The sequence below is a fragment of the Salminus brasiliensis genome, chromosome 7 (assembly GCF_030463535.1).
Source record: "Salminus brasiliensis chromosome 7, fSalBra1.hap2, whole genome shotgun sequence".
In the NCBI taxonomy this organism is placed as follows: Eukaryota; Metazoa; Chordata; class Actinopteri; order Characiformes; family Bryconidae; genus Salminus; species Salminus brasiliensis.
Window position 1 is genome coordinate 41,371,371 of NC_132884.1, and position 25,720 is coordinate 41,397,090.

Below are 25,720 nucleotides of genomic sequence, written 5' to 3' on the forward strand. Positions count from 1 at the left end.
GTGTCCGAACAGCAGAGTCCAACGCTCGCTGTCCTCAAACCCAGACTGAAGACCCTCCTCTTCTGAGAGTACTTGGGTGAAGAGTGGAGTGGTCACCTTATTGACTTGTGTTTAGTAGAGTCTAAGAGTCTAAACTTAGAGGATCTTTGAATTTCTTGGGTAAATAGCAAAGCACTTTTGTAAGTTGCTCTGGGAAAGAGCATCTGCTAAATGCCTTAAATGTAAATGTAATGTAAATGGTGCTTTGATGCCCACACTCATCAGAATCACCACCCCTGGTGTACCTACTACAACTGGTGCTGACCCTCTTATCCGTCTTTTCAAGCCATTTGCAATTCAATAGACTACTGCAGTTCCAGCTCTCTGGTCGCTCTGGTTCCTGTACCTCCAGTTTCAGCTCCCCGGACCACTCTTCTTCCAGTTCCTGCTCTCAAGACGACTACCAGTTCCTGCTACCTAGTTCATCACAGCTCCTCAGATCAGGCTCAGGCCAGTTTCCCAGGTCACTTGAGTTCTGGCTCCATTGGTCATTCCATTTCAGACTCCCTGGGTCTCCTTAGTACTTAGAAACACTCTGGTCTCAGCATCCAGGGTCCCTCCAGTCCCTGCTTCCCAAACCACTCCAAAAAGGCTCCAGCTCCTGATTAGGGGGCTGTTTTTAGTTCCTAATCCTTGTCCTGATTAGGACTCCACCCTTGTTCACTGGGCATTATAGGGACTGCTCTCCTACATGGACCTTCTGCCTTTTCTAGCTCTGCACCTCAAATGTCATTCCTCTGGGGATACTCAGGTTGGACCCAGTTCTGGCTCCTCCTTGGCTCCACACACTCACACCACTCTTACACAACCTGCAGTTTTTCATGGACTTTTCATTTCCTCTGCCATGTGCACCTCTTTGTTTGACTAAGCTGAGTTCTGAGTCATAGTCCTGTTTAGTTGGAATTTCTGTGGTTTACCCTTTGGATTTGTTCATTTGGTTTGAGAAATGAAATTGCTTATGGTGTACCTGCTTGCCTGTGTTTCGGCCCTGCCTGCTTTACAGATGGTGTTTATTGGTTTGGCCAGAATAAGGTCTTTCAGCAGATACAGCCTGCCTCAACACCCATTATTATACAGTAGTTTATATCATTAACTCAGATTCAGTACACCAGTAATACCAGTTATTAAACATTAATTTTTAAATGTTAAAGATGAACATAAAACCAAAAAGGAAAACAAAACATAGGTAAGAAAACAGGGTAGCTGAATGCTGATCTATTTACACTATAAGCTATGGGTTTGGTAATACAGATTACTACAGATGTACTAAAGACAGCACTGGGATTTTATAATACTGTGTTCTGTATGTGGCTATACAGAAGAAAATATAGGGATTTCACAAGGACAGTACTGCATATGGCATATTTTGTATAGGTTCATTTTTTAGCTAAACACGGAATTGGAATGTTTGGATAAGTTTAATATCTACTATTATTGTGCTATGAACATTTGTACAATTGTGGAAAGATGCACTTATGGTGCAGAGGCATAGAGTGGGATTCCAGGCCGAAGTCAGGGAGGGGGGTGGAAAGTTATGTGAAAAAGTAAGAAAGATTTGTAATGTTCTAGGCCACAGTAAAGAGGTGTGTAAAGTTCTAGGACACAGTAAGAGGGTTTGTAATGTTCAGGGTCACAGTAAGGGGGTTTGTAAAGTTTGGTGCACAGTAAGAGGGTTTTTAAAGTTCTGGACTACAGTAAGGGTTGGTTTGTAAAGTTCTGGATCATAGTGTGTGTGTGGGGGGTATAAAGTTGTGGGTCATAGTAAGGGGGTTTGTAAATCTCTGAGTCACAATAGGAGGGTTTGTAAAGTTCTGGACCACAGTAGGATGGCATGTAAAGTTTTGTGGCCGACCACTTGGTGGCTGAGTTGCTGTTGCTCCCAATCACTTCCACTTTGTTATAATACCACTGACAGTAAACTGTGGAACATTTAGTAGTGAGACGACTGGACTACTTGCACAGGTGTTCTGGGTTACAGTAAGGGGGTTTGTAAAGTTATGGATCACAGTAGGAGGGTTTGTGCAGTTCTGGACAACAGTAAGGGGCTTTGTGAAGTTTTACGCCACAGTAATGGGTGATTGAAAAGTTCTAGGTCATAGAAGGAGGTTTTATAAAATTGTCACAATAAGGGGGGGGGTGTTAAAATTCTGTAAAGTTCTGGGCCACAGTAGGGGGAATTTGTTGCAGCCGGTCGTAAAACTGACTACTTGAGGACCAGACCACGAGGGGAACTGCAAAAAGCCTGGAACACGATGTTTGTTTTGATCTCCAATTTGCAGTTTTTAAGCAATTACAGTCCTAATAACCTAATATTGACAGAATAAATAGGTTGAGAAACCAACCGTAAAAAAAATAAACTGGGAGATAAGCAAGTCACATTAAGACACAAATGGTTCACTCTTAAATGTGGCTAATCACGGATGCAGGAGGCATAACTCAATCAGGCTTTCTTCCAGGAAAACAAAATCAGTGAAAGAAAGTAAAGGAAAGAAATGAGAATAAGGGCAATCAACAAGTCAACACCACTTCACAACAAAGTTTCTGCCAACAGAACCTAACCACAACCACACAGTACTGATGATTACCATGATAATCACTACAGATTTACACCTACTGTACCTTCTGGAGGTGTGATGAATCATAATTTGTAAGTGTAACTTGACAAAGTTGTACAGTGGAAATGCCTCAGTTTGATACATTTTCAGTACATCAAAAACAAATATCTGCAATTCTATACTATTTCTATAATAATAAAATAATAATAGTACTTTCAAATATATATATATAAATATATATATATATATATATATATATATATATATATATATATATATATATATATATACTTACTGAAGTAAGTAGTCATACACACACACACATATATATATGTGTATGACTACTTACTTCAGTTTATACTTACATTTGTTGCTGAAGTCTTTACTAAGGCCTATATTTCAAACCATAGCTTTACTAAATTCAGTTGCACCACCGATCCTTAAGGTAGTAACAACTAATTAATGTGTACTCTCACTTTAACTTTACAATAACAAGTTTCATAGCCATTTCAAACATATATAAATAAATTATGAATTGATAAACATATTGCTATGGAAAACTGTACTTTTTAAATTCACTGGAAATACCATGTCATCACTGTCACACAAAAAAACATTTACTTCTATTTTTGCCATTTTCACTTTTTGCCATAATATGACTCTAATAGTTGATTGTTTCCTTGTTACCTGTTTATTTATGTACATATGTAACATATACACTATATTGCCAAAAGTATTCACTCAGCCATTCAAATTGAATGAATTGAATTCGGGTGTTTCAATCACTTCCATGCCCACAGGTGTATAAAACCAAGTACCTAGGCTTGCAGACTACTTCTACAGACATTTGTGAAAGAATGGGTCACTCTCAGGAGCTCGGTGAATTCTAGCGTGGTACCGTGATAGAATGCCACCTGTGCAACAAGTCTAGTCATGAAATTTCCTCACTACTAAATATTCCACAGTTGACTGTCAGTGGTATTATAACAAAGTGGAAGCGATCGGGAGCGACAGCAAATCAGCCACGTAAAATGACAGAGGGTGGTCAGAGGTCGGCCACTTTCTGAAGAGTCAATCGCTACAGACCTCCAAACTTCATGTGGTCTTCAGATTAGCTCAAGAACAGGGAGTGTAGAGAGCTTGGTGGAATGGGTTTCCATGGCCAAGCAGCAACATCGAAGCTTTACATCACTAAGCGCAATGCAAAGCGTCGGATGCAGTGGTGTAAAGCACTTCACCAGTGGACTCTAGAGCAGAGGAGACGTGTTCTCTGGAGTGACAAATCACGCTTCTCCGTCTGACAAGCCGATAGACGAGTCTGGGTTTGGCAGTTGCCAGGAGGACGATACTTGTCTAACTGCATTGTTCCAAGTGTAAAGTTCTTAAAAACCAGTACTAAAACCAGCCCTTCTGACACCAACAATCATACTGTACTCATACTGCACTGAGATCACACTTGTTTCTCAATTCTGATGGTTGATGTGAACATTTTCTGAAGCTGCTTGGCTGGCATTTATATGCCTTTATGCACTGCACTGCTGCCACGCGATTGGCCAATTAGATACTTGCATGAAGGAGGAGATGTACAGGTCTTCTAAATAAAGTGCTCAGTGAGTGTAGCTATATCTTGAGCCATGCTAAAAGATCCCCACCTTTGTTCATTGTAAGACATGCTACAATAACAGGGTGGTTTAGCGGTAAAAGTAAAAGTTGAGTCCGTGCTCCGTTGACATTTCAAACAAGGCATCGCTTTTGGCTCCCATAACACAGGGCAAAAGTGCACGGCACATTCTGGCAGGCAGCAGCCTTGCGTTTTACTCACCCCGCCGACTCTCTCAAAGTGGTCCGAGTCCTGGTGGAAGTCAATGAGCTGGCCGTTGAAGGCCCAGGAGAAGGTCACATCTAGGGCTGGATCCAAGGCCACCTGGCAGGGCAGCACGATGCTCTCGCCCACTATGATCTCCAGACTGCTGGGGCCCTGCGTGATCCTGGTTGGCTCTGAACACAGTGCCAGCACAGATCCGTCAGCTTAATTCCGCTCGGAACAGCACACTTTAACAAATCTACTGGAGCACTGTGAGGCACACTTTTGAAATGTAAATGAGCTGTTCATCAGAAGTTTACTTGGTCATTCTGAAGACGCCATTGTACCGCTGAGTTACAGCTTCATGGGTGGCTTGTAAATGTTTTAATCATTTCATTATTGGAAGTATTTTCAAGTGTGACACCAAAAGAGGCTCACACACTCCAACAAGGTCAATCGAGAAGAACAACAACCAATAAAGTGAAGCAATCATTTGCAATGGGACGGAGCAGCAAACACTACTAGCAGTATTAGGGATCATTATTTAAAGAACCCATAGAATGGAACATGGGAATTTAATGGGAATTACAAATAAAAAATTAAAAATCACACTGCCTCAGCAGACAGTCCACATGATATGCAAATGAATTTGCAAAAACAACCCAATTTCAATCTATTATTCTTTTGAAGTGATCTTGAACCTGAGTCTTTACCCTCAACCACTCCTGAAAAAGGTATAAGGTGTTTTAGCCTGAAATTCTTTTATAATAACACATAAAACAGGCCAGCAAATCAGAACAGAGACCGTTTACATGCAGTATATCAGTCTTAAAGGCACAGGCACTGAAAAAACAAACAAACAAACTATTAATTCTAAGAAATAAAAATAAACGAGGACTTCTTTGTAAACAATCTTAACCTGATAACTAATAATGTGCTAATACAGTGTATACAACATACTGTATACCGACCAACTGACTAGGTTCCCATGGCCCCATCACTGGTTCACTGGTTTCTTGGAGCACTTTTGGTAGGTACTAACCACTGCATCCTAGGAACACCCCACAAGACGAGATGTTCTGACCGAGTCGTCTAGAACATCCCGGTTCTTGTCAAAGTGTCTCAGATTCCCATGCTTGCCCATTTTTCCTGCTTCAACTTCTTCTTCATCACCTTCAAGAACTGACTGTTTACTCACTGCCTAATATATCCAAACCCTGACAGGAGCCACTGTAGATGAGGATAATCAACGTTTTTCACTTTACCTGTCTTTACCGTGGTACTAATGTTATGGCTGATCGGTGTTTATCTTGTCATATTTACCATATTTATCATAAATATTCAAGTTCCTTCTCTTATTTATTGCACATACATTTTTGTTTTTGCACAATGTAACTATTTAAACTTCTGGTAGATGCTAACTGCATTTCATTGCCTTGTACCTGTGCTGAGCAATACCAATACTCAGTAATGAGCTCTCTACACTTGAGCTCATTTAAATAAATGTATGTAAAGTTTTACAAATTAGAGTACTGAATTGTTTGCAGTAGTGAAAGAGTAGAGCTCTAATCAGTATTCAGTGTTAAGAGAAACAGTGGAAAATGCATATATTACATCAGTAGCAATACTAAAGACCGCTGGGAGCAGGGTGGTGTACACAGTGGCATTAGAATATTATGAAAATGAAGGAAACTGTAAAACCCAATGAAGTGTTTTATCCTTGGTGCTAATGCACTACAACAAGGCAAATTTTTGCTTCAACAGAAGCATGAAGATAACGCTCGCTGCCAGGTAGATAAACCTACTGAGATCACCGCCAGCAGCAATCTACTTCATATGCATCTAATCTCCTAGTGTATCAGTGGCGGGTGCTTTTAATTTTTTTTTTCATAAATCGGTGTGTACTTGTGAAAAGGTTAAGAGGCAGTGTTCTGCACTATGGTGACTGTCAGTATGAGGGAAAGTTAAGTGGGATTTAATAGGGGGGAATGCATTGAGAGGGGTGTCTAGATTGAACGGGGTGCACTGGTGTGTGGACGTCTTCTGAGGGAAAGGTCGAGCTAATTAAATTACACTAGATTAAAGGGGTCAGCCTCTGGCGCATAACAACGAAGCCGATGACAAAAAGAACTGCTGACAGTATGCTCATATGAGGGCTGTTATTACAAACTCATAAGAGAGCAGCAAAAACGGGCAAGCGTAAGAATCTGAGACACTTGATGATGGCTAAATGACTGGGTCAGAACATCTCCAAACATCAGACAGGTCTTGTGAGGTGTTGCTAGATTTCTTAAAGAAGTCCATAAAACTACTGTCAAAAGTATAAGATGATGTTTTTCAGGACTAATCATACTTGTAAAACTCTATATAACATTAGAATAAACCCAAACAAACATATATTCAGTGATCAGTGAGAGTGTCTACCTGTAATTAACTCTATATAACATTAGAATAAACCCCAATAAACATAAAGTCAGTGGTCAGTGAGTGTGTCTACCTGTAATTAACTCTATATAACATTAGAATAAACCCAAATACACATAAAGTCAGTAGTCAGTGAGAGTGTCTACCTGTAATTAACTCTATATAACATTAGAATAAACCCCAATAAACATAAAGTCAGTGGTCAGTGAGTGTGTCTACCTGTAATTAACTCTATATAACATTAGAATAAACCCAAATAAACATAAAGTCAGTGGTCAGTGAGAGTGTCTACCTTTAAATAACTCTATATAACATTAGAATAAACCCAAATAAACATAAAGTCAGTGGTCAGTGAGAGTGTCTACCTGTAATTAACTCTATATAACATCAGAATAAACCCAAACAAACATGAAGTCAGTGGTCAGTGAGAGTGTCTACCTTTAAATAACTTTATATAACATTAGAATAAACCCAAACAAACATGAAGTCAGTGGTCAGTGAGAGTGTCTACCTTTAAATAACTCTATATAACATCAGAATAAACCCAAATAAACAAAGTCAGTGTTCAGTGGGAGTATCTACCTGTAATTAACTCTATATAACATTACAATAAACCCAAACAAACATAAAGTCAGTAGTCAGGGAGGGTCTCTACCTGTAATTAACTCTATATAACAAAAAAAATCCTAACACACACACAAACAATCATATACTGTATAGTATTTATTGTTATGAAAGTGTTTTGACACCCCAGTAAAATTGAACACAGTGTGACTGAGCACATCATTTAAGTGCACTATTACTGTTTGCTTGTATAATTTCACATATTGAAAAAGTACACTGTCAGAAACATAGACAAACAAGAGCTTGCCTGACATCACTGTCCCAACTGGTTTTTGTTGCCCCAGGAAACCTTTAATTTTGAGTCCTGAAAATCTTCTATATGCAGATTTTTAGTTTTATTGTTTTGAAAACACCAGCTGTCTTTTACATGCTGTGAACTTTTAATGACAAATGAACCGAAATGATTCAGAAATGGTTCTTTAACTTGCAACAATTTAACTGAAGCAATGCAGGGAGTGCAAATTTAGAAGTGCATATGTGGATGAAAGCTCCTGCATTCAAAGCATCTGTAATATAGGCCATCCCTTATCATGAACGCTCCTGCTTTCTACCAAGCACACATTCTCTGTAAGTGTATTATAATGCAAAATAAATAGACAGTCTCAGACCACTTCAAAAGCGAGAGCCGGCACTGTCCATGCATGCATTAAAATGGATAATGGAGCTGTTTGGCGCCCTGAGATTAACAAAACAACAACAACAACAGCAGCAGCAGCAGCAGCAACAATATATAACTTTAAAACTCCACGCTCAAACTTTGGCGGCATAATAAAAAGTGTGACAATTGTGAGCGACTAACCTGTGATCAACAGCCGGCCTGTCGTGCTCGCACTGCCAAACTGGTTTTTGGCAATGCACGTGTAAATGCCTCCATCTCGCTTAGTCACATTGGCAATCTTCAGCGTTCCATTGGGGAAAAAAGAGAACCTGGAGGAGAAACCAGTAAAACATACTTCTAAGCACCCCATCAATGTTCTGCTTTTAATAAATAATAAAAGTCATATTAATTAATGGTTTAGACCTGCATTTTGTAAATAACATACCTGTAATTAACTCTATATAACATTAGAATAAACCCAAATAAACATAAAGCCAGTGGTCAGTAAGAGTGTCTACCTGTAATTAATTCTATATAACAATGGTATAAACCCAAATACAAAAAGTCAGTGGTTAGAGTGTCTACCTGTAATTAACTCTATATAACATTAGAATAAACCCAAATAAACATAAAGTCAGTGGTCAGTGAGAGAGTCTACCTGTAATTAACTATATGACATTAGAATAAACTTAAATAAACAAAGTCAGTGGTCAGTGAGAGTGTCTACCTGTAATTAACTCTATATAACTTTAGAATCTACCCTAATAAATATAAAGTCAGTGGTCAGTGTCTACCTGTAATTGGAAAAAAAGCTCAAAGGTAAAATGTGGCATCTGTCAAAGTTGTGTCACGCGTCTGTCCTGTCCGTGTCCCTCTGCTCTGTGTCTTTGGGTTTTCCGTCTGTCAGTTTGAGTTGGTTGCTCTGTAGCACATGGCTCTGTTTGTGTCTCCTCTCTTGTCTCCGCCCTAGCCCCGCCTTTTCATTAATGTTCCCCTCTGTGCCTCCTTTGTAGCCTTGCCTCCTGCAGTAGCTCCTTAGTTCTGGTGTTTGTTTGCCTGGTCTTGTGTGTGTTTCATGGCAGTTCATGGTGTGTAAGCGTAGCCTGTGTGGTTCCTATCTGTTTCTTTTTTTATCAGTTTCGTGATTTTCACCCATCTCCACCTCCAAGACACACAACTGTGACATTATTGCACATTTGATATGTTAGGTTTATAGTTTTATTCAGCAAATAAACAAATATTGTGCACTTAATGTAAATACATGTTTCCCAAAACATGAAAAATATTAATAATGAACAAGAACGTCAATTTTTTACTGATATCTTAAATGCTTTGACACATATTGTCACAGTCATGCAAAAACATTGTATCTCTATGGAGCCGTTTTTGGATGTTTTGACATGATGGGAATCTTGGATGATAAATGGACCAATAGAAATGTTCCAAAATGACTTGAAATTAAGTATTCCATTGAAGAGGATTAATAAGATTGTTTTTGTTTTGGAGATACCAGGTCTTAACCGGACACTGCAACGTATGTCTAACAGCATATATGTATACATCAGACAGTCTTGTTTCACCTCTCATCCTTCTGGATTTACCTTTCATTCTTCTGGAGCATCTCACTGCCTCGCTTCCACAGGCTCATGGCTCTGGGCGAGGCTTGTGGCCTGCATTCCAGCGTCACCTCGCTGCCGGCGCGGGCTTTCAGTACGCTCCTCAAAGGGCTCTGAGAGAAACTGGGTGGTGAAGCTGTGAAAGACAGAGAGATTTTAATGGCGCCTCGACAGAAATACCACAATCGACTTCCTAACAGCCTCCGGCAAAAAAAAGACATGTCCTGCCTTTAAGGGAAATCTCCCCGATTTAAGGCTTTAACAAGTGGACCTGCGGACCGCGCCGGCTGGCGCCGAGGTGGATCTTTTAGGTCTCGGGCTGTGACCTCACTGTCTGGTATCAGTCAGCTTCTCAGCATGGCACATGTAGGAGGAATTCAGTTACACGGGCAGCCCCAAGGGAGAGCGCCTTGATCGATATGCTGGGATTTACATGCATGAACTCCAGAAGGACCACAGTTATAGTGTCTTCTATCTCCGGCAGAAAATGCTGCTTATTTACATAATTTCATCTGTTCATGTTGAAGTTAATGCTGGACGTTCGGTCCAGAGTAAAAGTGTATTCAGGAGTTTCGGGCTAGGTTTCAGCACAAAGAAGTCTAATGATGTATTCAAACTTATTGTTGCTGTCATACAAAAACCTTATATCTCCAAAATAGCAGCTTTACTGGAGAAGGAAAAAGCCTTCTTAACTTTTGAAGGAAGTCAATGTACACAAATATGTTTTTCAGGTCATTTTGGAGTATTTCTATTGATTCTATTGGTCTATTGACATGATATAAAGAACAACTGCCAGATTCACATTGTGTGTCAAAAGTGGTGAAAAATGAGAAGGTTTAAATAGAAGAGACAGAAGTTTGTTGTGTGATAGGGTTGTAATCTAATGTAATAATATGTAATATCCCATTATAATATCCAATTATATTTTTCAGACAATTATAGTGATATCAGCATTTAAGTACATCTGCAATCAAGAGTGAAATCTGACTCTGATTGGTTGCCACACAATTTATTGAAATAGTTGTTCCAGAAGGAGAGAGAGAGATGAGTGAGCAGGGTGTGTATGTATATTTATATATATATAAATATATGTATCTATGTATATATATATTATCACTGTCCAATGAAAAACATGTAATTTAGGGCAATTCTATTGGCCCATTCCTCCAAAATTATTTACACAGTGTATAGAACATCTACAGGGGTCTAACATATTGGGGAAACTAAAAACGGACAAAAATGGAGATCACCAGTATCACCAACATCTGTAACCGTGGATACATCACCAGTAGTTACATTGTTTTAATTAATGTTTAATTACACAGTTATTAGCAATAATAAAAATAAAAATAAAAAGTGGGACTGCTCGCTCTCCAGCCAATGTGAGACTGAATCCTCAAAGACAAAGGAGGAAATTTGTGAGCTTCAGGATGGCAGAGAGCAGCCAGACATCGCGAAGGAAAGGACTCTTACCCAGAACCATCAGTTCAGCGCTGGCATAAACGATGCCGTGCTTGTTCTCGGCCACACACTGATACATCCCTCCATCAGATAGGATCAGTGAGGAGATGGTGAGGGCGCCATTCTCTATCAGCACTCGGCCCTGTGAGGAACACACAGGCTCGCATTAAGAGTGAGGTTGGTAATCTGATGATATGTTAACGTTATCACAAATAACTGATGTGCTTTTCTCAGAATCAGACTGCAGACTGATATCTTACTGGGTGTAATCCTCTTAAATGTGGAGTAAAAATCTATTATATCTACATGTAAGAATATTATAGAAATATTATAAGATCAATTAACTTATTTCTGAATATTTTTACTTGATTTTGGGTCTTATTTCTTTGGCAGAGCATGTTTCTTAAAGACATAATAGACAATTCAGCATTTGCAAAGAAATACAACTAGAAACCAGCAAAATTACCTGTAAGAATAATCAAATAAATAAAAATGATAGTAAAAATAAGTAAGGGGTCATATTGTAAATTGTGAGCATGAGAGACTCTTTAGCTTGCTGACTTTTGCTGTCTGGAAGAACATGCTACACATTTGGATCAAGGATGCTGTTTGATCTTATAAATCATGGCATAATCTTATTATGGAATTTATCCACAATGAAGACCTTTCATGTATGCTCCACTCTTCCGTAGACAGCTTTCATAAAGTCTGGGACCCTTACTTACACCAAATAGGCTCTACACTGTCCTCCTCCCTAATACAGCAGACTCCCAAACTGGTCTAGCTAGTCTTTGCTCTCTTGTTTTCTGTAATATTTTATGTATAAATGTGTTTGTTTCTTTGCTTTATTCTTACTGCTTTTGTGTCATCACATAATTATCTTATCATGCCATGTCCTAAGATGTTTTGTTTTGTTTTCATTAAAACAAACATATAAAAATATATAAAATTATATAAAAATAAAAAATAAAAAAAATAATAGAATATTTTTTCAACAATTTAAAGACAGATTTAAAGACAGATTAAAGGGGATTTTACTAGCTAAGATATATATTTTTTGCATTGTAGAACAGGGTTCTTCAGTTCTGGTATTGGAGGGCTAGCGGTCTACTAGATATACTGGATACAGCACTCCAGGGCTGGAGAAAAAGAACCCTGCCATATAAGAACCACTGCTGGCTCCCTAAAGAACCTTTTAGTGTATGGTTCTTTAGAGAACCAAATTTGTAGATGAGATGCTTAAGTGTGGAGAAGATAAAAATCTCATCTACAAATTTGGTTCTCTAAAGAACCATACACTAAAAGTCTAAATAACTATTTAAAGAACCGTCATGTTCTGTAAAGGATATGTGCCAGTTAAACAGGTCTTCCTAAAATCTTTATATCATGAGATTTAGGAATATTCCTCACAAAATGTTCCTAAAACTGGTTCTGTAAAGAACCATCCACTGACATGGATCCATTGAAACATGGATGCTGTTATTTACAGGCTTCTATAATTGATTTAAATCTAATTTGAGAACAAAAAATCTTTATATGATACATATTTGTTCAGTGTTCTAGATACCCACTTCTTTCATCTTTTTACGACAATACCTGTCACCTGTGTAGAAAACCCCTTTGTGGTACCTCTTTCTTAGAGTGTGGCCCTGGTGGGTAGTACACACAAAGTCTACATACATGTTAAGAAGATTAGACTATAACCTTTATATTCATGTTCACAGATGCAGTCATTGGGACGAGCCCCAATAGGAGAACAGCAATAGAGAAGCCTTTCAATTACGACTGCACTGTAACGTATCTTCAGACAATAGCCTGAGGGGGGAGACTGGGGGGAGGGGGCCACTCTGGATTTAAGGGGTGGATGGAAGGGGCAGGAGGACAGAAAATGCTGACCCCTCAGCTTCGGTGGACAGAAAAGCAGTGTTGACAATAGATGCGGAGCACTGGTACACAATTCATTTGCCGCGAGCGACCGCTTGGAAAAGCGAGAGAGACAGGTCGAAAAGTGTCGAGCTGAAGGCTGGGCTAATGGCACGGCTGAGCTTTAAGCCCATCAGCTGTTCTTAAAGCCAAAGCTCAGCACAATGCACTCGATGCAGGAGGATGCTGAAGTGTGTGAGAGAAGAACACAGAGAGGGAGAAAAAAGAGAGCGAGAGGTCATTCGCTTCCGATTGGTCAGAATCCCGGCGTCCAGTGCTCTGTTGATTCGGCGAGGCTCACTGAATCAGCTTTTTGACCAGTGTGGAAACGTTTGCATTGCTCTGTAGTACAGCAGGGCTATAACAGTACTCAATAAGGCATCACAATAAGACATAGACAGCTGGAAGTCACTGCTGTTAATAATAATAATAATAATAATAATAATAATACTTTGTATAACAATGCTTTTGTTGGAGTAACTGTCTCTACTGTCCAGGGAGGATTTGATTGCATTCTGCAACAACAGCGTTAGTAAAGTCAGGATGTTGGATTATGATCGCCACCCCACCTCATCACCCCCAACTCCCCGACTCCTCATCCCAAAAGTACTGGATGGAGCTCCACCACCATCATTCTAGAGAACACAGTTCTTCCACTGCTCTACAACTCAATGCTGGGGGGCTTTTAACCCCTCTACTAGCCCACGCCTGGCATTATTAGGCAGCATGGAGCCACTAGGTTCATGTTTATCTGCTCTGGAGAGTCCTATTTGATTGACATTCTAATTTTGAGATTGATATAAGAATATTATAAGATTATTTCCCATATTTCTGGATTTTGGATCCAGTGTAACACACATTTTAACCCTGTTACTTTTTCCAAAATTAAAAAAATAGCACATCATGTGTATGTATTACAATATCCCTCATGTGAGTTTTTCATAATTGACTGTAGGGAGGGCTTCTCATTCCAGTCTGAAACAATATCACTATCTATCATTAAAAAAAATTCTATCATTACCATTTGTGTTGCACTGGATCTAAGAGATGTACAAATGTCCAAAAATTTTTTAGCATGGCAATATAATATTTTTGTCTGATGGGTAAGCATGCAAAATTATGACAGCATTAAATGAGCCTAAAAGCCAGATTGCTCTTTAAACACATGTTTCTGACTGTATTTCCCACCGTCTTACTGTTAGTACAGCTCATTTCGGTTCATTGCTTTCTCTAAACAATTGCTATTGATCTTTTTTAGTCATGAGAACTCCTCTATTCTCCAGCCAGCTGCTCCCACTGACCTTGAATTTGTGTTTAAAAAATAGCCCCTGTTTTTTGTTCTACTGTACCTCAGACAAGAGCAGTTCTCCATTCTTCAGCCAACTGTACGAGGGCTTGGGTTTCCCACTGGCTTTGCACTCCCAATACAGGTTCTCCTCAATGGACAAAGCTGTGTCTGCCGTTGTCTGCAGCCAATGAGGTTTTGCTAGAAGAAGAGAGAAAACCGCCGGTCAGTGAAGAGTCCTGAGAGAACTTCATGAAAAAGAAGACTGTATGTGGAGGGTTAAAAAAAAATGATGTCCAAAATAATGAACAGAGCTGTTTGCATTTATAAAATATGGTTCATTACAGGTTAATAGGTTATATTGTGTCTTATAGAATTTTTATGCTTAAATGGTAAATTGCTTGATTATTCTCTTAAAATTCAGTTTTAAAACTCAGGATAGAAACCCACAGCCATAGAGCATCAGAAATAAACTTATAATTAAAAAGTCAAATGCCTCATGTTTCAAAAGTGGTGCTCAAATTTCAAGTAAGAAAAGTAGACAGGAAATTATTACAAACATATAATAACTTCAATTAAATTATTTTTTCTATTTTTTTCGAAAATACTTAAAAAATAAAACATCTCTCTCTCTCTCTCTCTCTCTCTCTATATATATATATATATATATGCAGTATACAATATCTACATTTCTAAAGTTATTATTAAATATAAAATAGCAACATTGACTTAATATAATCAGTTATTCCAAACTTTACAGCAGCAGAGCAGCTGCTTATTTCCATGAGCCACTAGTGAGAAACCGTATCTGAGTATGGAATGCTTTTGTTAGAACTCTGAATAACACCAGGCTTGTGCAGCAGGTCTTTGCACCAGAGACTGCAAATTAATTTTGACCCTGCAATGAAATGCATGAATTCATTTTCATATTCTGACCCCCAATCATAAGCCTTTTCCACTCTTCATGTCATTAATTTCAATGAAATCCTGAAAACTATTAATAACTAGCAATTGAGTGTCTTGCTCTTGCTGTGAGAAACACATCATCTACATAAAAGCCTCTTCACAAGTAACAAGGACTTCACCCAGGTGGTTTCTTTCTTCCCCCCGCAAAGCTTTGCCGTTCTCTCTTCCGTGTGGATAATACGCAGTAGGGTGGGATTGGAATAAAAAAAACAACAAAGAATGTTCCTTTCACAGAAGCACATACAGGCATGAATCGGACTACTGAAAAGAGACCCCCCCCCAGAGAAACTGACAATTCTATCACACTGAAGGCATGCTCTCTCCGCTGAGCACAAATAAATCCTCTGACCTCGTTCCACAGCCTTATTATCCGGTTGCCTGGCAGACACCCCCTGATGCCTGTGTACCAAGTGTGAGTTCAATTAATGCTGTGGTATAATTGCATTTCAAAAATAATCTCCTATTATGAAGAACCCAAATAAGACAAGAGAGATTCCCTTATGAAACCAAGCTGCTATTTGAACATCCCGAGTTTGGGAGGAAAGTGAACTAGTTGAGAAAAGACAAATCGGGATGCTGGAGTATCTGCAAGCATACAGTTACAGCAAGGTTGAGGCTACTGAGCCAGTGGCACAGTACTGTTCCCATACAGACATCTGATATTTGTCCATTTATGCACACATAATATATAAGAATTCATATATGTACATATACCCTCACATATATCATCGCTAGTCAATGAAAAAAAAATCTCCAAAATAGTGACTTTACAGGAGAATGCTACACTGTTCTCAACTTTGAATGGAAGTCAATTCAAATAATAGTTTATACCAAGTCAATTAGAGCATTTCTATTGGACACCCCTTCTAATGAATGCATTCAGCTATTTTAAGTTGTACCTATTGCTGACACTGATTTGCACGGATGTGCAAATGCACACAGACAGCTTGTCTAGTCCCTGTAAAGAAGTACTGCCAAAAGAATTGGACTAAACAAATAAACTCTTTTTAAAATACCATTAATTGAGGAAGAAACTAAATAAGCAGGTGTCCCAATACTTTTGTCCATACAGTATTTGTATTGTACATATCATCACTGTATCTCTATTGTTGCCATGTTTCACTTTTTGTCATAATGTGAATCCAGAATGAGTTGAATTTCATGATGAATGGACCAATAGAAATGTGCCACAATTACATGGAATCAAATATTTAAACATTAATTTCTATTAAAAGTTAAGAAGGTTGTTTCTTTCTCATGTAAAGTTGCTATTTTGGAGACATAAGGTGACTGTTTTCTATCATATATTGTTCAATATATATTATGTGTTACACATATATGTCTGTTTGCGTTGATATATGGCTGAAATGTATGATCCATTTCTAATAAATTGGCATATAGTTCACATTTATGTCAATATCTGATAAATACATGTTGGCTATTTCATGAATTTCATATATTTAAGTAATATAAATTATATTGCTAAAGATTTCAGATTTCTAAATGAGGTATACTTCAAATACGAGGAGAATCATGGATCATGGCTAATGCTATGTCTGAATCAGCAGAAGTGATGTGGGCGTGACGTTGCCTGTGTCAGGTGATATTGCAGGACCTTTTGACCACAAAGCCAGCCACTGACACACTTGTTATGACGTGAGCTCACTTTGAGTTAACTCAAACGACACAGCCAGGTTAACACTCATGGCATTCAGGTCTGTGCATCACAATGAAAACGGAAGTGTGTCATAACAAGCATGGCACAGTATGAGTGAAACGCTTTCTAACAGGCGGGTGAAAGTTTTGGCCTTCTAGTCTTCAGTTATACATGAAACCTCAACAAACATGTAGAAAGAAAAAAGTGAAGTCTCAGAACAATGAGGTTATTAGAACCAAATTGCAGTAAGGAGGAGGTCTTACCAATGAACACAATAGCTAGAACCAATCATACCCAGTGGTGGGTCTCAGAACATACAACCACAGTAATTAGGACATAAGGGAAAGTTTCAGAACAAGCAGTGCAAGGATTAGGACCAGTTGCAATAAATGGAAGGTGTCATAACAAACAACACAGTGATTAGGACCGATCCCAGTCCAGTGAGAGGTCTCAGAACAAACAATGCAAGTGATTTGGACCAATCCCAGTCCAGTGGGAGGTCTCAAAACAAACTATGCAAGTGATTAGGACCAATTACAGTTAGGGGGAGGTCTCAGAACTAACAATTCCAGTGATTAGGACCAATTACAGTTAGGGGGAGGTCTCAGAACAAACGATGCCAGTGATTAGGACTAATTACAGTTAGGGGGAGGTCTCAGAACAAACAATGCCAGTGATTAGGACCAATTACAGTTAGGGGGAGGTCTCAGAACAAACTACACAGTGATTAGGACCAATTACAGCCAGGGGGAGGTCTCAGAACAAACTATGCAGTGACTAGGACCAATCCCAGTACAATGGGATGTCTCAAAACATTTGGACTAATTGCAGTCAGGGGGAAGTCTCAAAAAGGTCTCAGAACAAACAATGCAAGTGATTTGGACCAATCCCAGTCCAGTGGGAGGTCTCAAAACAAACTATGCCAGTGATTAGGACCAACTACAGTTAGGGGGAGGTCTCAGAACAAACAATGCCAGTGATTAGGACCAATTACAGAACAAACGACGCAGTGATTAAGACCAGTCACAGTCAGAGGGGGGTCTCAAAACAAACTATGCAGTGACTAGGACCAATCCCAGTCCAATATGATGTCTCAGAACAAACAATGGCAGTGATTTGGACTAATTGCAGTCAGAGGGAGGTCTCCGAACAAACAATCACAGTCAGGGTGAGGTCTCAAAAAAACAACACAGTGATAAGAACCAATCCCAGTCCAGTGGGAGGTCTCAAAACAAACAAGACAGTAATTTGGACCAATTACAGTCAGTAGAATGTCTCAGAACAAATGATGCAGTGATTAGGACCAATCACAGTCAAGGTGAGGTCCCAGAACAAACAATCCCAGTGATTTGGACCAATCACAGTCAGGTGAAGGTCTCAGAACAAATTATGCAATGATTAGGACAAATCATTGGGGGAGGTCTCAGAACAAATGATATGATTATAATTAGAAGTTCTGACTAGGAACCTCAAAGTACCTCCACATTTTGGCCAGTAATTAACCTAGTTGAAAGGATACAGCCAGCTTAAATACCACTAATCTCACTAAATTCTTCTAATGTAGAGGAATTCTCGCTCCATGTCTTCAAGCTCTGGATCTGACAGGTGCTTCAGACCAGCTATGAATTCACCAGCAGAGAACAAGAGACAAATATTTTCTACATACCTACATTTTGAATCATTCATGATATTAGACTCTGAATTAATATTGACAGGGCTATAAAAAAGCTTGCATTCCAGACACAGAGACGCCCTCGCCATTTAGTAGAATACTTTACCATGGAATGAAAGACGGCCTCGCGCTGCATTTTTCCCTCGACTGTTCTCCGCCACACACTCATACGTCCCTGTGTCCTCCTGCTGGAAGCGGGGGATCTCCAGGATGGCATTGGAGTTTCTCAGCTTGACCTTACTGGGAAATGGCACATCGCTGGTTCTCCTCCAGCTGATCTTGGGAACTGGACTGTAGGGGGTAAGGAAGAGCATGACGAGTGATTAACAACCTGCTTCCTGAAATGCCTGTGCTTCCTACAGTACAGGATGCACTTTTAGAACACACAAGCTTCCTAGAACCAACGTGCTTCCTGAAATGCCTGTGCTTCCTACTGTACAGGATGCACTTTTAGAACCCACATGCTTCCTAGAACCAATATGCTTCCTGAAATGATTGTGGTTACTACAGTACAGGATGCACTTTTAAAACCCACATGCTTCCTAGAACCAATGTGCTTCCTGAAATGATTGTGGTTACTACAGTCCATGTGCTTCTAGAACCCTCATGCTTTATAGAGATTGTCTAATTCCTGGAACCCTGGTGCTTCTTGAACCAATGTGCCTTCTGAAATTCTTGCACTTCCAACAGTGCTTCTAAACCCCACATGCTTCATTGACCATGTAATGATTGAAATCGTGTCCTTCTAGAACCCATACACTTATACAACTCATACAGCATTGTAAGTAATTCCTAGAACTCATGCATTTCCTAGAGCACACATGCTTTCTAAAGCCCATGTGGTTTTAGATCTCTTGTGTTTTCTGAAATCCATTTGTCCTGCAGTCCATGTCCTGTTCGTTTATAGAGCATGTGCTTCTAGACCCCACATGCTTCCTAGAACTGCACGGTAAAATCCCATGTGCTTCCAGAATCCAAATTCTTCCTAAAAATCCATGCTTTTAAGAACCCATGTGCTACAGGAACCTGTGCATCCTGGAATGTGTATGTTTCTATAATTCATGCATTGTCTTGATTCCATGGAACATGTGCTTCTAGACCCCACATGCTTCTCAGAAGAACCCACATATTTTAAACAACATATGTTCTTCAAGAACCCATGCACTTATAGATCCCTCATATTTAAAACAACCTCTGTGCTTCTAGAACCCACATTCTTCAAACAATGTAAGTGCTTCTAGAACCCATGCACTTTCGAAGCCAATTTACTTCCAGAATCCACATTTGTACTAAAAGCCTTGCTTTAGAACCCATGTGCTTCCCAGAACCTGTATGTTTCTAGAACTCATGCACTGTCCAAATCCTACTTATGGAACACAGGCTCCTAGACCCCAAATGTGTCTCAGAAGAACCCACATTCGTTAAACAATCCAAGTGCTTCTAGAACCCATGCATTTTCAAAGCCAATTTACTTCCAGGATCCACCTTCTTACTAAAATCCATGTTTTAGAACCTATGTGCTTCCTGGAACCTGTATGTTTTTCTAGAACTCATGCACTGTCTAGATCCCATGGGTCTAGTCAGAAGCCCAAAAACATCCTAAAACCCACACATGAACATACGAGCTTCTGTGCACCTCCTTGTGGTTCATTTCAGAGAAAGGTCTGCAGATATCTCGGAGAAAGGGTGAAATTCTCACAATATGGCACAGGGAGCCGTGCAGCAGTCACAGATCTATTACCTCGCCGATTCCTTTGATGGATGTGCCTGCATTAGGAGGTTCTAGTGTGAACGTATCTGATTCACACTTGAGTCTGGTGTGATATTGCTACTTGGTGTCTGGAAGACGGTAATCTCCGCTTCTTTGAAAACGGGCCTTTTACCGTATTAAATGAGGCCTTTCCTTCTTAGAAGATGCATTCACTGCATTTTCCACACTGTTTAAGAGGTAAATCTTTTTGGGTTATTGCCCGGTGAAAAAAGCAGACCATTACGGTAAAGAGCCTGCAAAAAAAAAATAAAAAAATCACCATTGCAGATGGCTAATCGCATTTAAGAGGGTACCTTAAGGAATCATCTCCACTTTCATGTCTCCCACAACAGTGTATCAAAAAGGAATAAAACTGCATGATGTCTAGGCCAGTGTGTGAACTCCAGATCAGCGTTACTGGAAGATGATACACCACTCAAACACACACATTATATATATTCAAGCACATGCACGACTCACTTCCCCAAGGCGAAGCATTCCAGTTTCACAGAGGATCCTTTAGCAGCAGGCACAGTGTCTGGGAAATGAACTTCTATTTTGGGCTCGTACTCTCCCATCGCCCCTGTGATGGACAGACAATGCAGCACACATTCACACGTACTCACACTATGTCCCTCATCAATGATTTACACCTTACGCACTTTATACTCCTGTACACAGGCAAAACAACAACAAGAGGACAATCACAAAGAAGCGCCCGAGTGTGGAACGCTGAGGGGGTCGCTATGAAAAATACAGAAAAGTTCCATGAAATATTTAAAGCCTTCGCTCGGTAAAACCAGGATCCATCTCAAATGGAAATGTGGCCTCTTTGTGGCATTGTCGGGGCTACAGGTTAGCTTTCTTAAAAGGCAACAGTTCAGCCGTCAAAGGACTGGCATTTAGCGAAAGCATCTCTCAAACAGCCTTTGAAAAAACGGGACCTTTCTTAAAAAGGCATCTGCCTTCGAATCTCAGATGCTATCCCATTTAGAGTAGGTCACCGTGGATAAAGGACTGCGTGGTTTAAAGACAGGCTCCTTACCATCGTTCCTCAGCACTAGAGGGGTGGGGGAACTGAGCACTTTGTCCTTGGTGATGCTGTTGTTCACGACACACGTGTAATTGCCCACGTCTGACGGCTCCACTTTAGCGATGTACAGGTTCCCCGTCTCCTGGGAGACGAAGCGTCTGCTGTCCTGCTGGACGAAGTAAGGGTACTCGTTGAAGACCCAGGCGAACGTGAGCTCTGGAATAAGAGACAGACGAGAACAAGTAGTTCCTAACTTTCGGACAGTGGTTCATACGCTATATGGGCAAAAGTATTGGGACACCTGCTTATATATTGTTTCTTCTGAAATCAAGGTTATTAAAATGAGCTGATCCTGCTTTTGTTGGGTCTCTACTGTCCAGGAAAGATGGCGGAGGAGCATTGCTGTGAGGATTTGACTGCATTCAGCATTAGACAAGAGCATTAGTGAGGTCAGGATGTTGGATAATAAACACCGCCCCACCTCTTCATCCCCAATTCATCCTAAAAGTACTAGATGGAGCTCCACCACCATCATTCCAGAGAACACAGTTCTTCCACTGCTCCACAGCTCAATGCTGGGGGGCTTTGTACCCCTCTAGGCATTAGGCATCATGGTGCCAACATATTCATCTCTGCTCCAGAGAGTCCTATTCTATTGGAAATACTTCTCTGTGTATGTCCATGTGTGTCCAACTGCACATCTGTGTCAGCAATAGGTGCAACGTAAAGTAGCTGAGTGCTGTCCACAAAGATTTGGACATGTAGGGTACCTATTACCGATGTGCAAACCCATGAGGACACCAACACACACACACACACACACACACACACACACACACACACAAACACAGTGGCCATATCATTCCACTCTCACTTTCGCCGTGGGCTCCTGTCCCCCTCAAAGGTGGGCAAGGGGGGGCTGGTAAACAGAGCAGCTCGTGCTTCACAAGGCACCGGGAAAGGGAGCGAAACAAACTAGATTAAAAGCGCCTCACTGCCACTCTCATGACACATGCCCTGTCCGGCTCTGCACTGGGGACGAGGGCTCCTCGGCTGGCCTTGTTCATGCCTGGCTAAACCCCCCTCACCCTGCCTCCCCCCTGGAAAAGGCAGAGGCGGGAAGAACGGAGAGGCCTGCCATGCTGCATTAGCGTGTCATCCACAGGAGAAGTGTGGATGGAGGGGGTGAGGAGAAAAAAAAACAGAGAGCAGGAGAGCGAGGTCTTTCAGAGTTGAACGCGAGTGTTAGGAGCGACAGCACTGTGAAGACATCTTAGGTCTGGCTAGAACATTGTTTAGAACTCAGCTCAGTGGAGGTACGCTCCAGGGATGGGTTCTTTAGGGACTGTTTAAGAACTGCTTTGGGTTCCTCAAGTGGAAAAAGTCTGAAATACTCTTACTGTAAAGGTTCTATGACAATTACAGGTTTCTCCTAGAACTGCACATCTAAGGAGTGTAAGTGTGTTTAATACATTTATAACATTAAAAATACTAATTAAGCAAAAAGCAACAGGTCTTCGATTATGTGTTGTGTTTTGATTGGTAGAAGATTGGTGGAAGAAACCATGGAAGGCTGGAAGGCTCCTCTGCTTCTCAGCGATTGCAGCGAACCTAGTAGTCCACCGCCAACTAACCTAGTGGTCTCCAACCCTGCTCCTGGGAAGCTACCTTCAGACTGACAGACTTTGGAGCCAACTCTATCCACCACACCTGATCCATCTAATAACTGCCCTCAAAAGTCCTTGATTGGTTGAATGGGGTGTAATAGATTTGGCTCCAAAGTCTGTCAGTCTGAAGGTAGCTCCCCAGCAGCAGGGTTGGAGACCACTATGTTAGCTGATGGTAGACTGGTAGATTTACTAATTTGCAACACAGTCTACACAGTGCTACACAGCACACACAGTCTACAGTATACAGTCTACGCAGCCTATTCAGTCTACACATCTACACAGTCTATACGGCCCATACAGTCTACACATTTCACACAGTCTACACAACTCACACAGCCCATACAGTCTACACAGCCCATACAGTCTACACAGCTCACACAGTCTACACAGCCCATACCGTCTACACATTTCACACAGTCTACACAGCCCATACAGTCTACACAGCTCACACAGTCTACACAGTCTACACAGCCCATACAGTCTACACAGCTCAGACAGTCTACACAGTCTACACAGCCCATACAGTCTACACAGCTCAGACAGTCTACACAGTCAATACAGTCTACACAGCCCATACAGTCTACACAGAAAATTTTGTCTGCAGTTTTGACATAGTGTGAATCTGGCAGTTGTTCTTTACATTGTGTCCAGATTTGGACCAATAGCTCTCTTTACATCAATTTCCATTAAAAGTTCAGAAGGTTTTCCTTTTTCTGTAAAGCTGCTGATTTAGAGATACAAGATTTGTGATTAACAGTGATGATATACTAATAGCAAAAAGGCACATCAACATCACAATATGATGTTTGGTCGCAGTATTCTAGTCATGACCATTAAATCCGCTGTCAGACCGAAAGTGTTATTACAAACTTCTATTACCAGAAAATAGCCTCACCAGTTTGTACAGAAGTCCCTGTGTGTGTTCGTCCCTCAGTGTGTAATAAGCTTTTCCGTGGGGGTTAAGGGGTTAAAAACTCTCTTAAATAATAAGATAAATATCTGTATAAGAAACCAGCAGTTTAAACAGGTCAAACATCATTTTCTCAAGTGGTCTGAGACTGTTGCTCAATGCTGTAGAGGTGTGTGGCAGTCCTGTCACTCATCCCACATCCTCGGGGAACCTGAGCTTCGGATGCGCTGCAGCCAAAAGCGATTCATTCTGATTTAGCCAGCCGCCAAAACCGACCGGCCATCTCTGAGTCAGAGCTAAGCTAGCCTAATGAACGGCAACAGCATTCATCAACTGCATAAAAAAGCAGAGACCGAGAGAACGAAGGTGGGAGAAAAAAAACAGAAAATGCCCCTGCTGAGACCACCTTCACTGATAAAGACTTCTGGAACCAGCTCTCATAAAGTCTTCTCTCAGCACTTGAAATGACGACTGTGTTGCAAGCCTCTGTTTTAAGGAAGTGAGGCGCCGGTGGAGGCTGAGCATGGCTTGAAGACTGTGCCAAGGTCATGGTTATTCATGGCCTTCTTGTTTCAGACGCTGCACAGAATGTAGATGCATGCTGTCTAATGAATGCATTCAGCTAGTTTATGTTGCAGCACCCACTGCCATTGACACAGATGTGCAAATGCACACACACTTACACACACACACACACACACACACACACAGCTTGTTTGCACAGTCCAGAGAAGTCTTATGTCTGCCTGAGAAGTCTTAAGTCTGCCTGGCATTAGTCATGGTGTCAATAGGTTCATGCCATGGACACCATGACTAATGCCAGGCATGGGCTAGAGGTGTATGAAGCCCTCCGGCATTGAGCCATGGAGTCTGTTCACACTAGCTGGTGCGCAGTGAAGCAGTTCTGTAAGTCACTCTGGATTGGTAGTATGAAAGGATTCTTAGTAAATAATAATAATAACAATAATTATAGTATATATGATATGAAATATTCTCATGGACTTGCTTGTCAAAGTGTTGTAAGTTCCAGCTAACCATACAGCTTTCAAGGTCTGTAAAGTCCTTCAAGCACTCCACACCACTCATTTCTCTCATTTCCAGACTTCACAGCAATGTGCTGTAAACTGGAAAGTTTTCTTCTGGCAAAGTAAGAATGCAAAGTAGCTGATGACAATGCATCCAACTAAGCGTCCTCCATTGCATTTTAAACATGATAAACGTACTATTGATTGCTTGCTCGGAGCAGGGAATGCATTCTGCTGAGAAATATATTGCTTTCCAATTGGGTTGAGCCTTCAATTCGGGGAGTACATTTCCATTTGCCAGCAGATTTGAGTCTAATTGAAAACAAAATGATTCAAATGAAACAATAAATGGAGGCCAGGCAGGTGAGAAGGGGGCAAGGGGGCTTGGTTTGCAAAAATCCATTCCAATGAGTTTCTTTTAGAGCTCCACAGTTTGCCAGCGCAATCGCTCCACGAATGTAATTAGACTGGCTCTCCAATACTTACAGAAACGTCTAAGAACCGACAGCCCATGCAGTACAGTATAGTTTCCGTCCTGACGCTGCGATGAGTTCACCGCAAGCTCTCCAACGAGTGAAAATGTGAAACCCTTTCTCCAGTACAGACTGGGATTCATGTCTTCTAACTAGACAAATGATTAATCACAGATTAATTATCTCCACAAATCCTGATTGCCGGCCTATGAAATAAATCCCACGTCTTCTAATT

The 25,720-nt window shown here is 40.6% G+C and overlaps 1 protein-coding gene across 2 annotated transcripts in view; it reads right to left on the reverse strand.

The window, feature by feature from the left end:
• The window catches only part of cntn3b (contactin 3b), a 124,040-nt gene that overhangs the window by 40,902 nt on the left and 57,418 nt on the right, over positions 1-25,720 (reverse strand). For both annotated transcript variants that reach the window (XM_072684918.1, XM_072684917.1), the window contains exons 6-13: positions 21,420-21,623; positions 20,855-20,957; positions 18,731-18,915; positions 14,394-14,530; positions 11,134-11,263; positions 9,646-9,796; positions 8,246-8,373; positions 4,417-4,592 (exon numbers count right to left, since the gene is read on the reverse strand). In XM_072684918.1, coding sequence (XP_072541019.1) covers positions 4,417-4,592; positions 8,246-8,373; positions 9,646-9,796; positions 11,134-11,263; positions 14,394-14,530; positions 18,731-18,915; positions 20,855-20,957; positions 21,420-21,623 — 1,214 coding nt within the window. The remainder of the gene's footprint in view (positions 1-4,416; positions 4,593-8,245; positions 8,374-9,645; positions 9,797-11,133; positions 11,264-14,393; positions 14,531-18,730; positions 18,916-20,854; positions 20,958-21,419; positions 21,624-25,720) is intronic.